Below are 20714 nucleotides of genomic sequence, written 5' to 3' on the forward strand. Positions count from 1 at the left end.
AGGTTAAAAAAAATATCCTGACCACAATCAATTTTTTTATTGAAAATATGTAATTTTGTGGGTTTTTTTTTTCAAATCAGTGACATCATTTATGAACTTGGTAATTAAAGAGATAAAATCTTGGATTTTTTTTTACATTTGGTAGTTTTGATCAGGACTGAGGTTGATTTAATAGATTTATGCAAAAAAAGAAAAAAAAAGAAAATGAAAACAAAAATATTGATCTGATACATTTTTACAGCAGTTTAATTTAGTGGACGTTTTCATCCACAAACATAACGAAAGGGTAGTGAATTTGCCCACAGTGTACAGTTGAGGTTTTGAAAAAATTCAAAGCATTTTCCCAAAATATGGGTCAAAATAAGATTTGTCACCAAAAATCATTCCATTAGCTCAAACACCGACAAAGTTGTGGCCAAAATAAGACTAAACTTTACCCCTAGTGGACGAAAACGTCTCCATCAACATATAAGGGTTAATGTTTAGTGGACTTCACTAAACAAATGTGTGTGTGCCACGCAAACCAGCAAAAGGTAAAGATGCAAACATGTATGACAAGTAGAAAAGACTGACTCTTTTTGAGAGACTGACACGCAGTGCGGCTGTTTGATTGTTGAGCGCGCGCTGTGCTTAATCCATTCATTCATATCATATCGTAGCCTAAGGTTTAAGTCATTGCCTTTTAAATATATACAAATAATAGAACGCGTATGATGTATTATTATAGGTGATATTACCCTTGCAAAGCTCTGATTTCTGAGAGATGCTCTGAGAGACAACAGCAATGCTGTGTTTGATTTGCGCTCTTTTCATTCATAAAGTTTACATTCATTCACTTCACACTCGTGACTTTAGAGGTCTGTTGTATAATATTGCGCTGATCCCCTGACTCAGTTGTTATCTAGAAAACTCCAGACTGTGCCAGCTTCAGCCGAGTATTCAGGCGGAATTATTCTGAATTAATTTGTCTGTTACTCATTTTTGAAGCCATTATCCGTGCCATTCCGAATAAGGAATTCGGCGTCAGGCTCACCCCTAATTATTACATTACATATTTTAATTTTACATGCACCTAAAATTCCTAAAATTCATGTCGTACTTACAAACTCTTTGTATGCATTACGGTTGATGAATGCTCGACTAGTCGATTGTTTCTGACCGTGCCGACTAGTGGTTGAAGTAGTCAATCACGTGACTACTCAAGTAGTCAATCCAAGCCTTACCTAGAAATGACCTCTACAGCCCTGAACTCTACAGTGAGGTGAGCCCCAGAGTCAGATCCCCTGCGAAGACCTCGTCAACTTGACAGCCATCGGCACAAGACCATGAGAACCAGATGAGTCCTTTGCACAATTCTGACATGTGATGCAGTCTGGAATTAAGCAACACTATGCTGCTTTCTTCTGGCCAGAGAAAAACTTGCTGCCAACAGCCTGGTCTATCCCAAGGTATTTTTTTTTCTCCATTACTGTCACCAATCGAGTTTTGGTTCTTTGCCACTGTTGTATTTGGCTTTGGTTAGGTAAGGGCACTTAATTTCTGGCAATATTGTCTACTTTATTGTGCAGATACTATTTGAACTTCTTGCATTTTTGACACTATTTTCCTGTTTAATACTATGAAGCTGCTTTGAAAATCTGTATTGTATAAAGCGCTATATACTGTAAAGGTGACTTGACTTGGATTGAATTAGTGGATGAGTGATTTTAGACACAGAAAATTACACATTTTAATGACTCCAATCAGGTTGTCTGATGCATGTTTTGGAAATTGAGGTTAAAAGGTTTTTATCAGTCAGCAAGGATGACTAATAGTGGAATCCTCTGGCCTACTTACCCATCACTAAACATCTCAAAAAACTAAAATAAACTGTGACTGGTCACTTTACACGTTAGTATGGCCTTTTTTTCTGAAGTTGGTAAGAATAAGCTGAAAATACACAGACACATGTAAGCACACGCACTTGCCTTAGTACTGTAACTGCACCTCTAGAGCCCACTACTACATCAGTAAGAGCGTCTGAGGTCAGATCTCCCGCAGAGTGAAGAGAGACTCCAAAATACTGCAGCCCACCTTCAACAGCTGCTCCACTCACTCTCTACATGTGAAAAGGGGGTAAAGGCATATAAGTATTTAAGGCTTTTATACCACCCCAGTGTAAAAACCTATACATTTAGAAATGTGCTCTGATAGTCATAATCCTTGATTACTGTTGGACAATCTAGATAAAATCTAGATTTCTCTGCTGGAAAATAGATAGCACTTAATTTTACAGTCCTGTTCTGCAAGTACATACTACTGTATGTAATTATTATATTAATTACAACAACTAGATAATGCCTAGGTACTAACCTAGCCAGAACTCATGTGGCTGACTTATATTAACCAGCACTTTGCACTGCATGTAAATGCATGCAATGTATATGAAAAAAAAATATATATATATAGTCTGAAAAATACAGTATATACTTTAATTGTAAAAAAGAAAAAAAAATTAAAGTCTAAAATAAAGTCTGTCTACTTAATGTACATTGACATTTAATATATATATAAATATATATACTCTGTATACACATTTTATGGAAACGTCCCCATTGTGGACCACAGAGGATAAATATACCATATAAACCATGAAAAAACTTAACCTTATGATATATATATATATATATATATATATATATATATATATATATATATATATATATATATATATATATATATATATATATATATATATATATATGCAGATTTAGGCTTGTCCACCATGTCATTATTTGGTCCAGTCTGTTCTAGATAGATGACCATTTGTTAGTGGGGACATGTATGGACTTGTAGACCATTTTATTCAACATGGTTAAAGTGTGCAGACCACTTTGTAATAGCAAACCAGTTTGCCCACCTTAAACTGCTATTTCAGCAGAGGTTGCATAACTACAAATTATTTAAAACTGTCTCTTACCTGACTGTATTCTGCTCTGATACCGCCTGGTTGTCCCAAAAATATGTAAATGGCACCCTTGCCCTTCTCTTCTTGGGGTGCCCCCACTGCCAACTCTTTAAAGCCATCTCCATTTAAGTCCTGTATGGCTGCCAGTGAAGTGCCAAACCGGCCAAACTCATTTCCCACCACCCCACGAAGGATCGTTGAACAGTTGAGCTCTTGGATCTTGGGAATTTTATGTATTAAACACATTAACACAACAATAACATAAAAGTTATTAGTTGTGATTATGAGTTTAAATGTGTTAAATCTCATGTAAAAATGCATTAGCTATGTATGTAAACATGTTTGTATTTAACAATGTTAATAGTAGTTTTTGCCACACAGTAAATAGTGGTTATTGATCAACTTCTGTATTTATATATCTGTATTGTGTGTATTGATCTTACTGTAGTGTTAAGTGGGCATATCTGGACCTCTCCTCCCACTCCATGAGCATGATATAATGGAGCTCCCACTGCTAACAACTCAGAAATGCCAACCACACACAATTCTGCCCCAAAGTATGAGCCCAGCTGCAGAGAGACAAACAAACAAACATCAAACAAAAAAAGGTTTCATGTGTTGGTCTGTATAAATAAAAGTATTGAAGGTGCCACGCAAACACCAAAGTAACTGTGTCATCACTTATTAATATATATTACATATAATGTGTATAATGTATAATTAACTTTACACCTGTGATCCATATATTCTATGACTGATGGTCCAACTGTGGTTCTGATCATTCTGTGTAAATCCCAGCACCAGACCTTTGTGTCTATGCCGTGGTGCTCCCGCAAAGTACACAACATGACCATTTACTGAGGCCACAGCAATTGAGTAACCTGAAACACATTATGTAATTACTTCACCATAACAACTTTTGTGTGTGAATGTGTTTGTAGCATGTTGTTGTTTAATTAGGGTTTAATAGTAGTGATGTTCTGCTGACTCAGGGTCTGTGTGATTTGGTTTCAGAAAAAAAATAAATAAATACTGATCTCTGGTTTTGTCAGGCTATGAAACAGAATAGCACCCGTTACAGCACGTGTGATATCTGTTGTGGTGATATTTGCAGCATATGTAACTGCTCACAAATGCATTTAAGGATATGGAAACATCTGCCGTTAGTTGAGAAATGGCTTACCACAAACAGTCTCCACAATGAGACCACTAAACAGATATAAGTATTATAATAACTTGAATGAATGCATCATAAAAACACACATGCTGTAATATTGATAAAGTAATTTGGTAAATTTATGTGAAAAACCTTTGCTATGGAGTTTCGTATTTTAAAGAGCACTGTTATTAATGTAAATTTCAGTAATACACAGATGCATTGTGGAGCTTTAATTTTTGGTTAGCACACTATGATACACAGTGGATACAATGTAATCTGACTCATATTTACACTTTAATCCCATTCCATTCTCTTTCCTCCTGTGCAAATTTCAACTAGACTCTAACATTTTGGTTTCTACAAATTGAACTATCATTTGTGTCTTTAGCATTACTGTGCAGCACATTACCCACAAAAGAGTAACATTGAACATTAATTGTTTTTTTGTTTTTGTTTTTTTTTTATGTGGAAATTGAAAGTATGTGCAATAGTACACCATAAACAACAACAATAACAACAACAACAACAACAATAATAATAATAATAATAATAATAATAATAATAATAATAATAATAATAATATATTTTTTATAAACCAATGAATGAATGACAATGTACCTAAATAGGAATCTCTAATGTCGTCCTCCATATTTGTGGCATTAATGAATGATGAATTGAGCAGTTGATGAGGGAGATCCTGCACTATTCCTCCTGACCAGGAGTAAGCCCCAACTGCTCCAAACAACCTTGAACCCTACAAATTAACAAACAGAAATAACACTTTATTTAATATATATTTTTTTATTGATATAACTAGGAAATAAACTAGAAAATGCAAAAATATGCTTGTGAAAGTAGCTGCTTTTAAATGGTTTCCTAGTTAGGCAGAGCTTTTTCACATTTTTATAACCATTTATAGTCATTGATGTGTTCTAGCCCTTATGCAGTGTACAGGGTACTATGGGTATTTGCTTAAATTTAAACAAAGTTCATCTAAATAATATTTTGATGACTTTTCTCACACTTACTATATATATAAAAAAAAAACAAAAAAAAAAAAACAAAAAAAAAAGTCACACTCAGGATGCTCTGGGGTTTTTGAACCCACACAGGAAATGAGGGAGGGGATAAAAATTATACTTAAAAAAAATGCTCACATGCACACACACACACACACACCTCACCAAACCCCAATTTGTCAAACACAAATCAGTTAACAGCTTCTTCAATTTGCTGTCATTAGGGAAGAGACTGCAGAGTCTCCAGGTCAGGACCAGCAGACTGAAGGACAGCTTCATTCGTCAGGAAATAACCTAGAAAATGCTAAAATCTGCTTGTGAAAGTAGCTGCTTTTAAATGGTTTCCTAGATAGGCAGAGCTTTTTCACATTTTTATAACCATTTATAGTCACTGGTGTGTTCTAGCCCTTATGCAGTGTACAGGGTACTATGGGTATTTGCTTAAATTTAAATAAAGTTCATCTAAATAATATTTTGATGACTTTTCTCACACTTACTATAAAAAAAAAGAAAAAAGTCACACTCAGGATGCTCTGGGGTTTTTGAACCCACACAGGAAATGGGGGAGGGGATAAAAATGCTCACATGCACACACACACATTTTTGTGAAAAGTGGGGACATCCCATAGGCATAATGGTTTTTATAATGTACATAAATAACCCTCACAGGAAACTTTGTGCATTTTTACTTTCTCAAAAAAACCTAATTCTGTATGATTTATAAGCGTTTTGAAAAATGGGGACATGGGTTATGTCCTCATAAGTCACCCTCTCCTTGTAATACCTGTGTCATACCCATGTCATTATACAAAGTTGTGTCCTGATATGTCACAAAAACATGCCCACCTCACCAAACCCCAATTTGTCAAACACAAATCAGTTAAAATGTAGAATGCACACAGAATGAAAGCTTGACTCCATATCACATTCATGATGGAGAATAAAATGAAAACACACATAGACACAGACATAGACATAGACACACAACACAAGGTTTAGAATTGTCTGTCATATGGCATAATCGCAAAACCTGTCACTTCAGTGCAAAAAAATAAAAAATAAAATAACAAAACAACAACAACAACAAAAAAACAATACCGGACAACATAAGGAATAGAACAGGGAGTACTTATACTAACTAAACGAGGGAACTAATGAGATTATTAATGAACAAAGGTGAACTGAATTAACTAATAAAAGGAGAGACATAAACTAGGTCAATGGAAACAAAACTAAACAAGAGAATAGAAAATGAAAGAAAAACAAGTCCATAATATGACGGATATATTAAAGCCGATAAATAATTCTTTACTTCCTTCAGAGACACCACAGATGCACACTATTCACCATGATGGTTTTTAATTGCTTGAAATATGATTGGAATCACTTTGTGAAGGAAAATACAGTTAAATGCAATATACTGTATAAAGAGCAGGTCTGTCATATAGCCTACATAAAAATATAATGAGAACATTATTGTTCTCTCATTACTATTGTGGAATATTTGTGTGCCTTTCTTTTGTGCACACATTGTTACTGGAACACATTTAGCACAAGCACATTTACAATGGAGCCACTGTAGACATCCATGGCTAGAACAGTTAGATTTGCTTGTTAATTTGCAGCATGTTGTGCAGTTGTATGTTGTAATAGTGTGTTTATTTTACTACCTCTTCAGTCAGTTTAAATAAAATAACTGCTTTTTGAGACATTTGCCACTTTGATGCACTACAATTTTCTTATCTGAACTGTTTGTTCACTTCACTGGTTTGCACTCTATCTGCCATGTGCCTTGCACCTCTTTATTTAACTTTATTTTTATTTTTTAATTTTTTTAGCTGTATTTTATATTTTATATTTGATCTAGATTTTTAGGCTCTACCGTTAGTGTTATCTGTATGCACCATGGGTCTAAAAGTAATGCAATTTAAATTCTCTGTATGTACTGTACATGTGGAAGAATTGACAATAAAGCAGACTTGACTTCACTTGACTTTACTTGACTTGTTATTAATGCTGCAGTTATTTTAACAGACAGTTTCCTTCATATATCCGGTTCAACAACATTGTTAAAAGACATTTATAATTCAGTGGAACTGTACGTATGCTTTAGACACTTACATTTCTGCTCTGTTTTGTTACAAACTGCACTGGGGCACCGCAAATCCCAGCTACTGCCCTGGTTACAGAGTTAAAAAAGTGGAGCGCATGAAAGAGCGATGCAAGATCTCTAATAATTATTTCTGGTAGTTATTTAATGTGTATATATTTTGAAAGCACTGAATCACTATAGAAAACATTATTTATTCGATTCTTAGTGTTTTAAATTGATAATTGGTGATTTATGATTTAAAACTGTACTGTATATGTTTGATTTATTTTTAAGGGCTTATGACATTGATTTTAATGAAGAGAATCACCTGGCTTCAGCAGTCACACCTGCTATAGAAAATGTAATAATGTCAATAGTTAGCAACTGACTGCATTGAAATATTGCCCTCTGTGTTTCAGGAAGTGTCAAGCCTTTTCAAGGGGAAAAGGAATAAAGGTTCAGAAGAAAAAAGGAGTCATTAAAAAAAAACTCCAGAATCTGAATGCATCCATCAAATAGAAATGTCTGTGTCAAATGCCAACACCAGGCTGAGAATAATATAAAGTAAACACCAATACTGTTTTTTTAAACACTTTGTTATTATAAAATGTTAACTTCTACATGATGTCTGTGCTGTTACAGCCCAATATTAGATACATTTTCATGGTGAGATCACTGTGAGATCAAATCATTGATATGTTCATATCAATGTAGTGGTTATTTTAATTTTAAAAGTATATATACATATATAATATAACAATAATACATGAATATATATAAACAATAATACATGAAATTGTTGCTGACCTCAGAAAGGGCCACACTGAAACCCCCCTGTGATAATTCCATCTGAAAAGAGCTGAAGTTCCCTGTGTCAGTTCCTACAACAACAGAGAGAATGTGGATGTAGGATTTCCTTCAGTGAGATTTATTTAGATATTGTAGTTCCCTGTCAAGGGAACTTCGAACTGCATCCTCTGAGGGGACACTATGGGGAACACCTCGTCGTGACCCGTGTCTGACGTCACTACAAGTGTGACTATAGATATGCACCCGCAGGACCCGTCACTTATCTTCTCCGTCTTCATTGACTGTTTTGTTTGAAGTGTGCATCTGAGAAACGACCAAAATGGTAAGAGCAATCTATTATTGTTATCATGGCATCCACTAGGAAGGCGTTTAGACAGTGTATGCATCCGTGTCAGCGTTATTTGACACCTGATGACACACACTCTTTGCGTCTCTTGTTTGGGCGAAGAGCACGTGCGCGATGTCCTTGAGGGGGCAATCTGTGTGCACTGCGAGCGTTTTTCTGTGAAAAAGCTCCGCTCTCGTTTGTCTCTCTTTTCGAGGAAAGAGGGACAGCCGTCTGGATCCCGCGGCTCAGGACCCACCGTTGCCGAGGCATGGAGGAGAATGAGCTCGTGGGGATCACAGGTGGATCTCGCTGAGGAGTGTAGAGAGGGACTTTTCCTCTCACACTCTCCGGCGGCAAACGAGAGCGAACTTCGGGAGGAAGATGCGTTGTTATTAACCCATTCTGACACTGAAGTTAGTGCTACCCAGGTAGGTTCTACCCAGAAAGAGCAGGAGATGTCTGAGAGTGGTGAAGAAGCTGAGGCTGAGCCTTCTCAATCTTCCTGCCCTGCGTATGAGGAGCTGTTAGAGGTTATGGATCGCGCCACGGAAAAATTTGACTTGCCATGGAAGCGTGCCAGAAAGGTAGCGTCACGAGGTCACCTCGATGAGCGTTATTTGTCTGACCATAGCCCTCCAGCTAGGTGAGCTTTCCATTCTTGCCTGACTTGCATGCAGAAGTCGAAAACGAATGGAAGGCGCCGTTTTCCTCTCGCATCCAGTGGTTTCAGCATACGAGTTATGCTAGTATCGAGGGCATGCACGAAAACGGCTAAGAGAGGATGCCCTCTGTAGAAGAGACGCTGGCTAGCTCTCTGTGCGGGAAACGTCCTCTCTTAAATCTCCCTCTTTGCCATCTAAGTCCCTCCAGGATACATCCCGCTTAAATGGCAAATCATATGTGGCAGCAGGTCAGGCTGTGGCTTCGTTGCACACGATGGCAGTGCTTCAGGCTTACCAGGCTGACCTGCTGAAGGACCTGGACACAGGCAAGGCCTTTCACCTGACCAGGTAGCCGAGCTGCGCCGCACCACAGACCTCTCTCTCCGGGATACCAAGCAGGCAGGTCTATGGCGGCCATGGTGGTAACGGAGAGACATCTGTGGGTGAACCTGGCAGACGAGCCTTCTGAGCTCTTCGTTACCTCCGTCGAGATGATGGTCGAAAAGTTCAGGGAGGCAAGGGTGCGCTCAGCTGCCTTTAAATCCTTCATTCCACGAAGGTCCAGTTCCGAGCCCGAACAACAAAGGGGTCCTGGCCCATCTCGATCTGAGGATTGTAGACGGGCGCAGAAGGCTAGTGTCGCGGCTCGCGCTCCTCCCCCACCTAAGGGCAGGGGCAAGAGGAACCGCGGTTCACAGAAAGGTAAGCAGGGTCTGAGGGATGTGATTCAGACAAGGCAGCGTCCTCGCCCGGATCAGAGCGATACCTAGTAGCTCCGAATGTTTTTAACCTCTGTTTTAACTTCTGTTTTTATCCTCCCCTGCCTAATTCCCCTGTAGCCACCAGCTCTCCACCTGATCGAGGTTAGGTGGAAAGTTTCTCACATAACAGTCTCCTTTCCTGGACCTATGATGTTTTGGTTGGTTCTATGTTCATAGTAACCGCCTTACTGACGGTCCGGACCAGACGGGGGCACCCCGCAAGCAGGACTCCAGTACAGGAGGGTGGGTGAGAACGTAACCCTTGCTTTACCTGCTTATGGGTGTTATGTTGCTGGTGGTTATATGTCTACTAACAAACTCTGCCAGTTTCCTTTACAGTGCTCTGGAAAAGCTAAGTGGCCAAGATCACAGGCTTTCGGTGGGCGGCCGCGCCGTGTGGGTTCTCTGCGCACTTTCTAAAATCCTGTACGGTAGGGGTTACACGCTCCGCTTCATTCCCTTTCTGAAGATGATTAGCCCTGGGGTCCATGGGCTTCATTCAACCAGTGTGTATTTGTTATACACCTCAAGCATCGCTTCCCTCAACATGAGGGGCTGTGTGGACTCCCACATACTGTGGTTATCAGGTAGTAGGCTTCATCAGGCCTCTCTGATGGTGAGCTCCCACATACTGTGGTTGTCAGGTAGTAGGCCTCACCAGGCCTCCCTGGAGATTTAGCTCCCACATACTGTGCGTTTCCCCTAAATAGCATATTATGGTTTTCAGACAGTAGGCTTCACCAGGTCTCTCTGAAGGCGAAAAGTGAAAAGTGGTAAGTGTGCACGCAAGACTCTGCGCACTTTCCGAAATCCACTTAAAGTGGTAAGTGTGCACGCAAGATTCTACGCACTTCCTGAAATCCTGTACGGTAAGGGTTACGTGCTCCTCTTCATTCCCTTTCTTAAGATGATTAGTCCCTGGATTCCTTGGGCTTCATTCAACCAGTGTATATTTGTTATAGACCTCAAGCACCGCCCCTCATTATAGGGGGCTGTGTGGGCAATTCTTGCCATAGTTTAGCAGCGCTCCCCTTTTCTAAAAGGGTCGCCTATGAGCATGCTGCTCGGAGCTCGGAGTCCTCCTCTCAAGGGAGACTGAATTCTCGTTTTTTTCATCAGAGCGCTCCAGTACTACATACTGTTTTGAAACGCACTGTGAGAACAGACATCCTGCTGAGGCAGGGGCTGAGGCTCGGGGAATGGCGCCTTCACACCAAGGTGTTGAAGCGAAGTTGGAGAGGTTGGCCAGACCTGGGTGGATCGGTTTTGCGGCTTGAGAGAGCATCTCACTATCCCCTCTGGCTTCCTCTGACTCATCCAGCTCCATTGGGGCTGGACGCCATGGTACAGGCATGGCCGAGGCTTCATCTGTACGTTCCGTCCTCCAATTGCTCTTCTTCCGGGCCATTTCATCTACAAGCTGCTCTATCAGAGTGCCACGAGAGCTCCTCCTTTGTGACAGGCAAGACTTGGTAATAGACAGTGCTAGGTTCTTAGCTGTATCCCTTTAAAGGAATCTTTCGTGATTCCAAGCCTTCAGCTCTACCCCAGGGAGGCCCTACTGGTAAGTTGGGTATGTAGCTTAGGTCTTTGGCCATAAGGGATAATGTCATGGACAGCCGTTGAACCGTCCCAGGGGCGACTCCCGGTGAAATGTTAGAGTTGGAACTTAGTGTTTGCCATGATTCTGGCCTGCATTCCCCTCAGCATGGTGGCGTGGGTATACTGTTCCCCATAGTGTCCCCTCAGAGGACGCAATTCGAAGTTCCCTTGACAGGGAACGTCTCAGGTTACGAATGTAACCATGGTTCCCTGAGAGGGAACGAGACACTGCATCCTCTAGCTCCCTGCCATGCTTCGGACGCAAGCTTCACGAAGAAGATAAGTAATGGGTCCCCACGGGCGCGTATTTGTAGTCATGCTGGTAGTGATGTCAGAGGCTGTCACCGGCCAACAATTTGGCGTTTTTCAAAGTATGCTTCAGACACGGTTCACGACGAGGTGTTCCCCATAGTGTCCCCTCAGAGGATGCAGTGTCTCGTTCCCTCTCAGGGAACCATGGTTACATTCGTAACCTGAGACGATTTCTACTGTTGCTTAGTACCTTCAATGGAGAATATTTTTTTTCTTAGATGATTTAGTATCGAGGTGAGAGCACTGAAACTCTCTGTCTCAAACACAAACTGGGGTGAGGAAGCGATCAGCTCCAGCTCAGGATAAGAATATTCCTTACCAACCTGACAAAAAAAGAAATGTCATTATGTCATTACTTATGTATATTTTGAATTGTGCATTAACTGTGTTCTTCCAGTCTTATAATCATAATTACAATCCTTTTCAAACATTACAATTCATGAAATATACCGGCCAGAAAACAGTGCTGTGCTCATCCAATTTCATTAAGTGATGCAAGACAAACACAACGATTGTTAAGTTGAAGTCATTATATTTCTTTTGTTTGTTGTTTCACACAACGTTAGACTGGCCATGTTGTAAACCACTGGCAGAGCACAGATGATTGTTATTCAGCTTATTGAAATTAAAGTATTTATTTTTTAAATGAATTTTCCAGTACTTATGAGTGATACATAATTTGCACGTAGCATAATAACGATGATTTACTGGTTAAATCATAACTTTTCATCATGTAAAATTGCCAGAACTGGTTTCACATTATTTCTTAGAAGGTCCCGTCATGCAAAGATTTTACACCCTCTCATGTCCTGTTCACACATCATCTCGAAATGGATTCCAAGATGTCAGTTCTCAAAAAATGTAAAAAATAAAATAAATATAAGCTCTAAGAGATTAGTTCTTTACTGACAGCACAATAGATTTTCAGCTGTATTTAAGATGGAACATTATTTTAATGTAACTTAATTATTTGTGTTTACCCCAATGGCAAATCGTTTGATGTCCCGTTCATTGGCTTCCAGGATGACATTCTTAAATTCCTCTTTGGGGTCATTTGATTTTCCATCAGTGATCACCAGCAATAACTTCTGAGAGTTGCTCCGCATTCCCACCTTCTCAGAAAACATCTCTTCTCTGAGGGGGAATAAAGGAGCAGTATAAAGAAATTAACCATGACTCTGGTGTTTGGCTGAGGTAATAATAGCATTTTACCATCACCAAAGAATCACACCATCACTACATAATCTTTGTTATATGCAACTGCATTATTTGCATTATTTGCAAATAAATTAAATTGTTCCTTTTTATCAATTTTTGTTTCTTTGGTGTACAATGTTCAGTGTCCTTGAGCTACCCTTACAAAAAATAACCATGGTTTTATTATAGTAAAACTGTAGTAACCAATGTTTTTTTGGCGTAATGACTACCATTTGTATAACCACAGATTTACTACAAATACCATGGTTAAACTATGGTTAATATAGCAAAACCATGGTTAATTTGTGGTTACCATGGTTTAACTATAGGAACTATGTTTTTTTGTTTTTTTTTTTTGTTTTATTTGTAGTAAAACCATGGTTAATTTTCATAAGGGTAGGGAATGACACTATATAAATTATACATTAATATTATTATCATTACAACAAAGAATATGGCAATACTGGAATTAGAACAATGCAAGCAATCAAATTAATAAACATTACAATTGTAAATATTACAATTACTGTTGCACTCACAGCACGAAACGTATTGCAGAAGGTGTGAATGTATGTCCCTGTGCCTGGGTCACATCTTTCATTAGTAGGTCGGGGTCTCGTTTCACTGCATAGTTCTCAAAGTGAAAGACAGCCGACACTTTTGTGGAGAATTTGGCTACTGCCACCTGAGACACAGATACAATATGAATATAATACTATAGTAATATATCAAATGATACATTATTTGTTATGTAACATTTTTATTCAAGGCATCATTCACCTGCCAAGTTTTTAATGGGCTACAGAAAAAAAAAAACTGGCATGTTCACATACACACCTGAGCTCGTGTATCCAAAAACATGGCAATTAAGTTCTTGATGAATCTTATCATTGTTTCAAAATTGTCTGAGGTGATACTGCCAGAGTCATCAAACAGTATAACCGCATCCAGAGGGGGAATAACATGACACTCTGAAATACACAAAAACAAAATCTGCAGGATGACATAAAACTGCATTGCAGAAGTGTACTGTAAGTGGGAATGCATAATTTCTAATCTACCAAAAAAGCATATATAATATGCAACATACTCTATTTGTCCACTAATTGTAATCCTGCATTCATTTAAAATGGATAATAAAGTCGGAACAGAGGGTTCTCCTTCAGGTTACTTGAGCTGCATCAGAAATTATTTGGGAACGCCTCTGTGTGATCATGTCCTGAAGCATCCTTGTTGTACCGTGACTCTGTCTAGGGTCTGTGGGAAGGCCACAATCTCACGTGGCACATTCTTTTTTACATTTCTTTCCGTATTTTGCCCACTTTGTCCCAGACATTTGTTAGTCCAAAAAATTATCCTACAGTCCAGTCAGTCCCAACTCGTGCGCACTCATTTGAAATTTATGTCACTCACTGACGACGTTTTCCTAACCAGAAAAAAAAAAACTGATTGCCCTGCTCTGCCTCTGATTGGCTAGTACTGATTGCCATCTGGATCAGAGCCAATTAGTCAAGTCAAGTCACCTTTATTTATATAGCGTTTTAAACAAAATGCATTGCGTCAAAGCAACTGAACAACATTCATTAGGAAAACATTGTGTCAATAATGCAAAATGATAGTTAAAGGCAGTTCACCATAGTTGTGAGAAAAAAAATCACTCTTCTGTTCCAATCAAAACTTTAAACAGGTTCTCTCCACCCAGTGATGCACCCACTGAAAACACCTTTCGAAAGAGCCCTAGTTATGGGCAATTCTACTGTGCAGAACATGAAAATAGAAACACTACACACTATAGTCCAATGTTTACCGGGAGCCAGAGCACCTGACAACTTGGCAAACTTGAGCAGTATATTAACTTTGCTTTATGGTTGAGTTGATCTGCTTTTACTGTGTCGTGGAGGATGAACACTACACTTCCTCAAAGCTCACGTCATGCCTGCCAAGCCAAGTTCAGCTCATGTCATGCCTGCCAAGCCACAGACTACTCATGTCTGCTACTCCAAGGTCAACTCATGTAATACCTGCTTCTCAGTACCTGCTTACATCATGCCAGTTAAGTCAGAGTTTACTCATGTCATGTCCACCGTTTTAAAACCTGATCACGTCATATCTGCCAAGCCAGAGTCTGCTAACCTCATGTCTGCTACCCCAGGCACCTGTTCAAGTCATGCCTGCTACCTCTGCCAAGCCAGAGTCTGCTTAAGCTGCAGGTGCGATGCATACCAGGTCTTCGCTGAGTAGTTGAGACGGTGACCTGGCCGCTCAGCTGTTGGATAGCAGCCACGGTGATGGGACGTGAAGTCTCCGTTCCCTCCTTCAGGGAACGAGGGTCACCATAAGTAACCGAGACAATCTCTTTCAGTCAGTCACTCTACACGTCACATCTGATGACTGACAATTTGGGATTCCTACCAAAGCTCCATTGATGCTTCCCCTTCCAGTGCCCTTTTTGGTGTAGGCTGGGGTTTGCAACAAGAAGTTCCATTCACTGTTGTCGAAGCACTGCCCCACTCAGTGAAACTGGATAACACCGGTAAAACATACCCAGTTGGAACAGGGACACTGCGGAAGCTCCATCCTTCCTGAAGGAAGTCTCGGAAACAAATACACATATGAAAATCTGTTTAGGTGCATTTCAACCTATCAAAAGCTAATGCTGTTTTTAAGATGTGCTTTTAAGCTCCTGGTATCTCCGCCACCCCGCCCGTGACATCTCGCCATTCCATTGGACTGATTTCACACATCCTTCAGGACCAGGTGATGCAGAGGCATTATAAATAAAGTGTTTCTGAGCAAGCATCACATTCCCATCGGGAAACCATGGTTACATAAGTAACCTAGAAATGTTTGTCTATGCAAGTGTATGTCAATAAATGACAAATTCAAAATATGCAAAGGGTATAACTGTGGGTGTCGCTGTTGGACAATGTTTTATCTACTTCCTGCTAGACTAGCTGCAGCTAATCATAGTTCAGTGTAGCTGTTTTTCTCTCTCTAGAATCTTTATCTCACTGTCACTCTCTGTTTTTTAAGGTGATAAAATATAACTTAATTCACACCATATTTCTGATATTATCAATATCAATCTTATCAGATTAATTTTGATTGTTCACTTTTATTTTATATCCTCGAGTGCAGTACACCTGCATTCCATTAGCACTCGTTAACTTGTCATTAGCGGCTTCATTCGAACCTATGGCTGTTTTCTTTTCTCCTCTCCTCTCCTCTCTCTCGCTACAGTTTTTCACAAGTTCATCAAACAAGTGTGGTAAGAATATTTCATCAAGCGCTGTGAGTAATGGCTTCTCCTGCTATTGTTATTTGCACCTCTTGTCACATGTAAAGTTTATCTATCTCTGTCACTGATGAGGGATTCACATGTGATAAACACAGGGAAATAGTTACGCTGACAGAGAAGATTTCAGAATTAGAGACACGCATACAAACTTTAATTGAGGACAGTAATAATGTTAGTGCTCTAGATATGGCTTTGGGTGCGTCTAGCTTAGGGATTCCTGTACATTGTTCGGTTCCGGCAACAGAGACCCTACAGCAGGGCAACTGGGTGAGAGTGAGGCAGCGTAGTCGTGGGTCAAAACACCACTCTTCTGTTCCGATCAAAACATTAAACAGGTTCTCCCGACTCAGTGATGCACCCACTGAGAAACCTGACGAAAGTGCTCTTGTTATTGGTGATTCTATTGTACGGAGCGTGAATATAGAGAAACCAGCCACCATAGTCAAATGTTTACCGGGAGCCAGAGTGCCTGACATCTTGGCAAATTTAAAAGTGCTGGCTAATGCTAAATGTAAATAGAGTAAGATTGTTATTCATGCTGGCGCTAATCATTTTCGACTTCGCCAGTTGGAGATCACTAAAAATAACACTAAAGAGGTGTGTGAACTTGCAAGCACGATGTCAAACACTGTAATATGCTCTGGTCCCCTCCCTGCTTACCATGGTGACTAGATGCATAGCAGATTGTCATCACTCAATGGCTGGATGTCTAAGTGGTGCCCACAGAATAACATAGGTTTCATAGACAATTGGATGAGCTTTTGCGGCCGACCTGACCTGTTGAAAAGAGATGGTTTTCATCCCTCCTGGGGTGGCGCCACTCTTCTCTCTAGAAATGTGGCAAATAGTCTTAGTGTTTATACTTGACTAACTGAGGCCCAGGTCAGGAAGCAGACAGACTGGCTAAACCGACCGTCTGATAGCTGTCTCACGTCACAGAGGTCAGTTAATTCTCAGCACATAGAGACTCTTTCACCTAGATATCACACTATAGAGACTGTGTCTGTTCCCCAAACTATAAAATACAAAAAACGTCCAAACCAAGTTAAGATTAACAATTTAATTGAGGTTCAACAAATAAAAAAACAGATGCAATACGGATAAACAAATGATAAAGCTTGGCTTATTGAATATCAGATCCCTTTCTACGAAAACACTTTTTGTAAATAATATGATCATTGATCATAATCTAGATGTGCTCTGTTTGACAGAAACCTGGCTAAAACCTGATGATTACATTATTTTAAATGAGTCCAACCCCCAAGATTACTGTTATAAACATGAGCCGCGTATAAAAGGCAAAGGGGAAAGTGTTGCTTCAATTTATAACAACGTTTTCAGGATTTCTCAGAGGGTTGGCTTCAAGTATAATTCGTATGAAGTAATGGTGCTTCATATAACATTATCCAGAGAAAGAAATGTTAATGATAAATCCCTTGTTATGTTTGTACTGGCTACTGTATACATGCCACCAGGGCACCATACAGACTTTATTATAGAGTTTGGTGATTTTACATCCGAGTTAGTTCTGGCTACAGATAAAGTTTTAATAGTTGGTGATTTTAATATCCATGTTGATAATGAAAAAGATGCATTGGGATCAGCATTTATAGACATTCTGAACTCTATTGGCTTAGACAACACATTTCAGGACCTACTCATTGTCCAAATCATACTCTAGATTTAATACTGTCAAAAGGAATTTATGTTGATAGTGTTGAAATTATGCAGCCAAGTGATGATATCTCAGATCATTATTTAGTTTTGTTCAAACTTTATATAGCCAAAATTTTAAATTCTACTTCGTTACAAGTATTGAAGAACAATCACTTCTACCACAAAAGACTGCTTTTTAAGTTATCTTCCTGATGTATCCAAATTCCTTAGCATATCCAAAACCTCAGAACAACTTGATGATGTAACAGAAACTATGGACTCTATTGTCTAGCATTTTAAATACAGTTGCTCCTTTACGCTTAAGGAAGGTTAAGGAAACCTATATGAACCTATATGAGCATACTCGCACCCTAAAGAGAGCAGCCCGAAAAATGGAGCGCAGCTGGAGGAAAACAAAACTAGAGGTATTTCATTTTGCTTAGCGGGAAAGTAACCTATTCTACAGAAAAGCATTAAAAACTGATCCGATTACTTCTCTTCTCTTTTAGAAGAAAACAAACATAACTCCAGGTATTTATTCAACACAGTGGCTAAATTAACGAAAAATAAAGACTCAACAAGTGTTGACATTTCCCAACATCAAAGCAGTAATGACTTTATGAACTACTTCTAAAATCGATACTATTAGAGATGCAATAGTAACCATTCAGCCATCAGTTACAGTATCGCATCAGACAGTGCACTATAGACCCCCTGTGGAACATTTCCACTCATTCTCTACTATAGGAGAGGAAGAATTGTATAAACTTGTTAAATCATCTAATCCAGCAACATATATGTTAGACCCTATACCATCTAAGCTCCTAAAAGAGGGGTTTCCAGAAGTCCTAGATCCTCTTCTGACAATTATTAATTCCTCATTTCACCAAAACCTTCAAACTGTCTGTTATTAAGCCTCTCATCAAAAAAACACAACTTGAACTAGTTAATTATAGACCAATCTCGAATCTCCCTTTTCTCTCTATTAGTTTTATTGGATCTTAGTGCTGCGTTTGACACAACTGACCACAACATTCTTTTGCATATACTTGAACACTTTGTTGGCATTAATGGAAATGCATTAGCATGGTTTAAATCGTACTTATATGACCGTCATCAGTTCGTAGCAGTGAATGAAAATCTATCATATCGATCACAAGTGCGGTATAGAGAACCTCAAAACTCAGTACTAAGGCCGCTACTCTTTACGCTTTATATGTTACCCTTGGGAGATATCATCAGAAAACATGGCGTTAGCTTTCACTGTTATGCTGATGATACTCAGCTATATATTTCTTCGTGGCCCGGTGAAACACACCAATTTGAAAAACGAATAGAATGCATAGTCGACATGAGAAACTGGATGAAAAGTTATTTCTTACAGCTAAATTCTGAAAAAAAACCAGAGGTGTTAATTATAGGACCTAAAAACTCTGCTTGTAATAACCTAGAACACTATCTAAGACTTGATGGCTGCTCTGTCAATTCTTCGTCATCAGTTAGGAACCTAGGTGTGCTATTTGATCGCAATCTTTCCTTAGAAAGCCACGTTTCTAGCATTTGTAAAATTGCATTTTTCCATTTTAAAAAATATATCTAAATTACGGCCTATGCTCTCAATGTCAAATGCAGGAAATGTTAATCCATGCATTTATGACCTCAAGGTTAGATTATTGTAATGCTTTATTGGGTGGTTGTTCTGCATTCTCAGTAAACAAACTACTGCTAGTCCAAAGTGCAGCAGCAAGAGTTCTTACTAGAACCAGGAAGTATGACCATATTGGCCCGGTCCTGTCAACACTGCACTGGCTCCATATCAAACATTGTATAAAATATTGCTTATTGCTTATAAAGCTCTGAATGGTTTAGCACCTCAGTATTTGAATGAGCTCCTTTTACATTATAATCCTCTACGTCCGCTACAATCTCAAAACTCAGGCAATTTGATAATACCTAGAATATCAAAATCAACTGCGGGCGGCAAATCCTTTTCCTATTTGGCGCCTAAACTCTGGAATAACTTACCTAACATTGTTCGGGAGGCAGACACACTCTTGCAGTTTAAATCTAGATTAAAGACCCATCTCTTTAACCTGGTTTACACATAACATACTAATATGCTTTTAATATCCAAATCCGTTAAAGGATTTTTAGGCTGCATTAATTAGGTAAACCGGAACCGGGAACACTTCCCATACCACCCGATGTACTCGATACATCATTAGAAGAATGGCATCTACTCTAATATTAGTCTTTCTCTCTTATTCTGAGGTCACCATAGCCAACAGATCCAGTCTGTATCCAGAACAGAGGGTCACTGCAGTCACCCGGATCCAGTACATATCCAGACCGGATGGTGGATCAGCACCTAGAAAGGACCTCTACATCCCTGAAAGACAGCGGAGACCAGGACAACTAGAGCCCCAGATACAGATCCCCTGTAAAGACCTTGTCTCAGATGACCATCAGGGCAAGACCACAGGAAACAGATGATTTTTCTGCACAATCTGACTTTTCTGCAGCCTGGAATTTAACTACTGGTTTCGTCTGGTCAGAGGAGAACTGGCCCCCCAACTGAGCCTGGTTTCTCAAAAGGTTTTTTTTCTCCATTCTGTCACCAATGGAGTTTTCGGTTCCTTGCCGCTGTTGCCCCTGGCTTGCTTAGTTGGGGTCACTTCATCTACAGCGATATCGTTGACTTGATTGCAAATCAATGCACAGACATTATTTAAACTGAACAGAGATGACATCACTGAATTCAAAGATGAACTGCCTTTAACTGTCATTTTGCATTATTTACACTGTTTTGCTAATGAATGTTGTTCAGTTGCTTTGACGCAATGTATTTTGTTTAAAGCGCTATATAAATAA

At 39.2% G+C, this 20714-nt stretch overlaps 1 protein-coding gene across 3 annotated transcripts in view; it reads right to left on the reverse strand.

The window, feature by feature from the left end:
* Window positions 1-20714, reverse strand: part of LOC113072650 (integrin alpha-X) — a 116468-nt gene that overhangs the window by 56580 nt on the left and 39174 nt on the right. For all 3 annotated transcript variants that reach the window (XR_003280325.1, XM_026245628.1, XM_026245627.1), the window contains exons 6-15: window positions 13727-13860; window positions 13429-13574; window positions 12673-12826; window positions 11883-12015; window positions 8025-8098; window positions 4725-4860; window positions 3680-3828; window positions 3391-3516; window positions 2960-3166; window positions 1968-2098 (exon numbers count right to left, since the gene is read on the reverse strand). Coding sequence is in view for 2 of the 3 variants with exons in the window: in XM_026245628.1 (XP_026101413.1) it covers window positions 1968-2098; window positions 2960-3166; window positions 3391-3516; window positions 3680-3828; window positions 4725-4860; window positions 8025-8098; window positions 11883-12015; window positions 12673-12826; window positions 13429-13574; window positions 13727-13860 (1390 nt within the window). In the remaining variant the exon portion in view is untranslated. The remainder of the gene's footprint in view (window positions 1-1967; window positions 2099-2959; window positions 3167-3390; window positions 3517-3679; window positions 3829-4724; window positions 4861-8024; window positions 8099-11882; window positions 12016-12672; window positions 12827-13428; window positions 13575-13726; window positions 13861-20714) is intronic.

The sequence above is a fragment of the Carassius auratus genome, unplaced genomic scaffold (genome assembly GCF_003368295.1).
Source record: "Carassius auratus strain Wakin unplaced genomic scaffold, ASM336829v1 scaf_tig00009729, whole genome shotgun sequence".
NCBI lineage: Eukaryota > Metazoa > Chordata > Actinopteri > Cypriniformes > Cyprinidae > Carassius > Carassius auratus.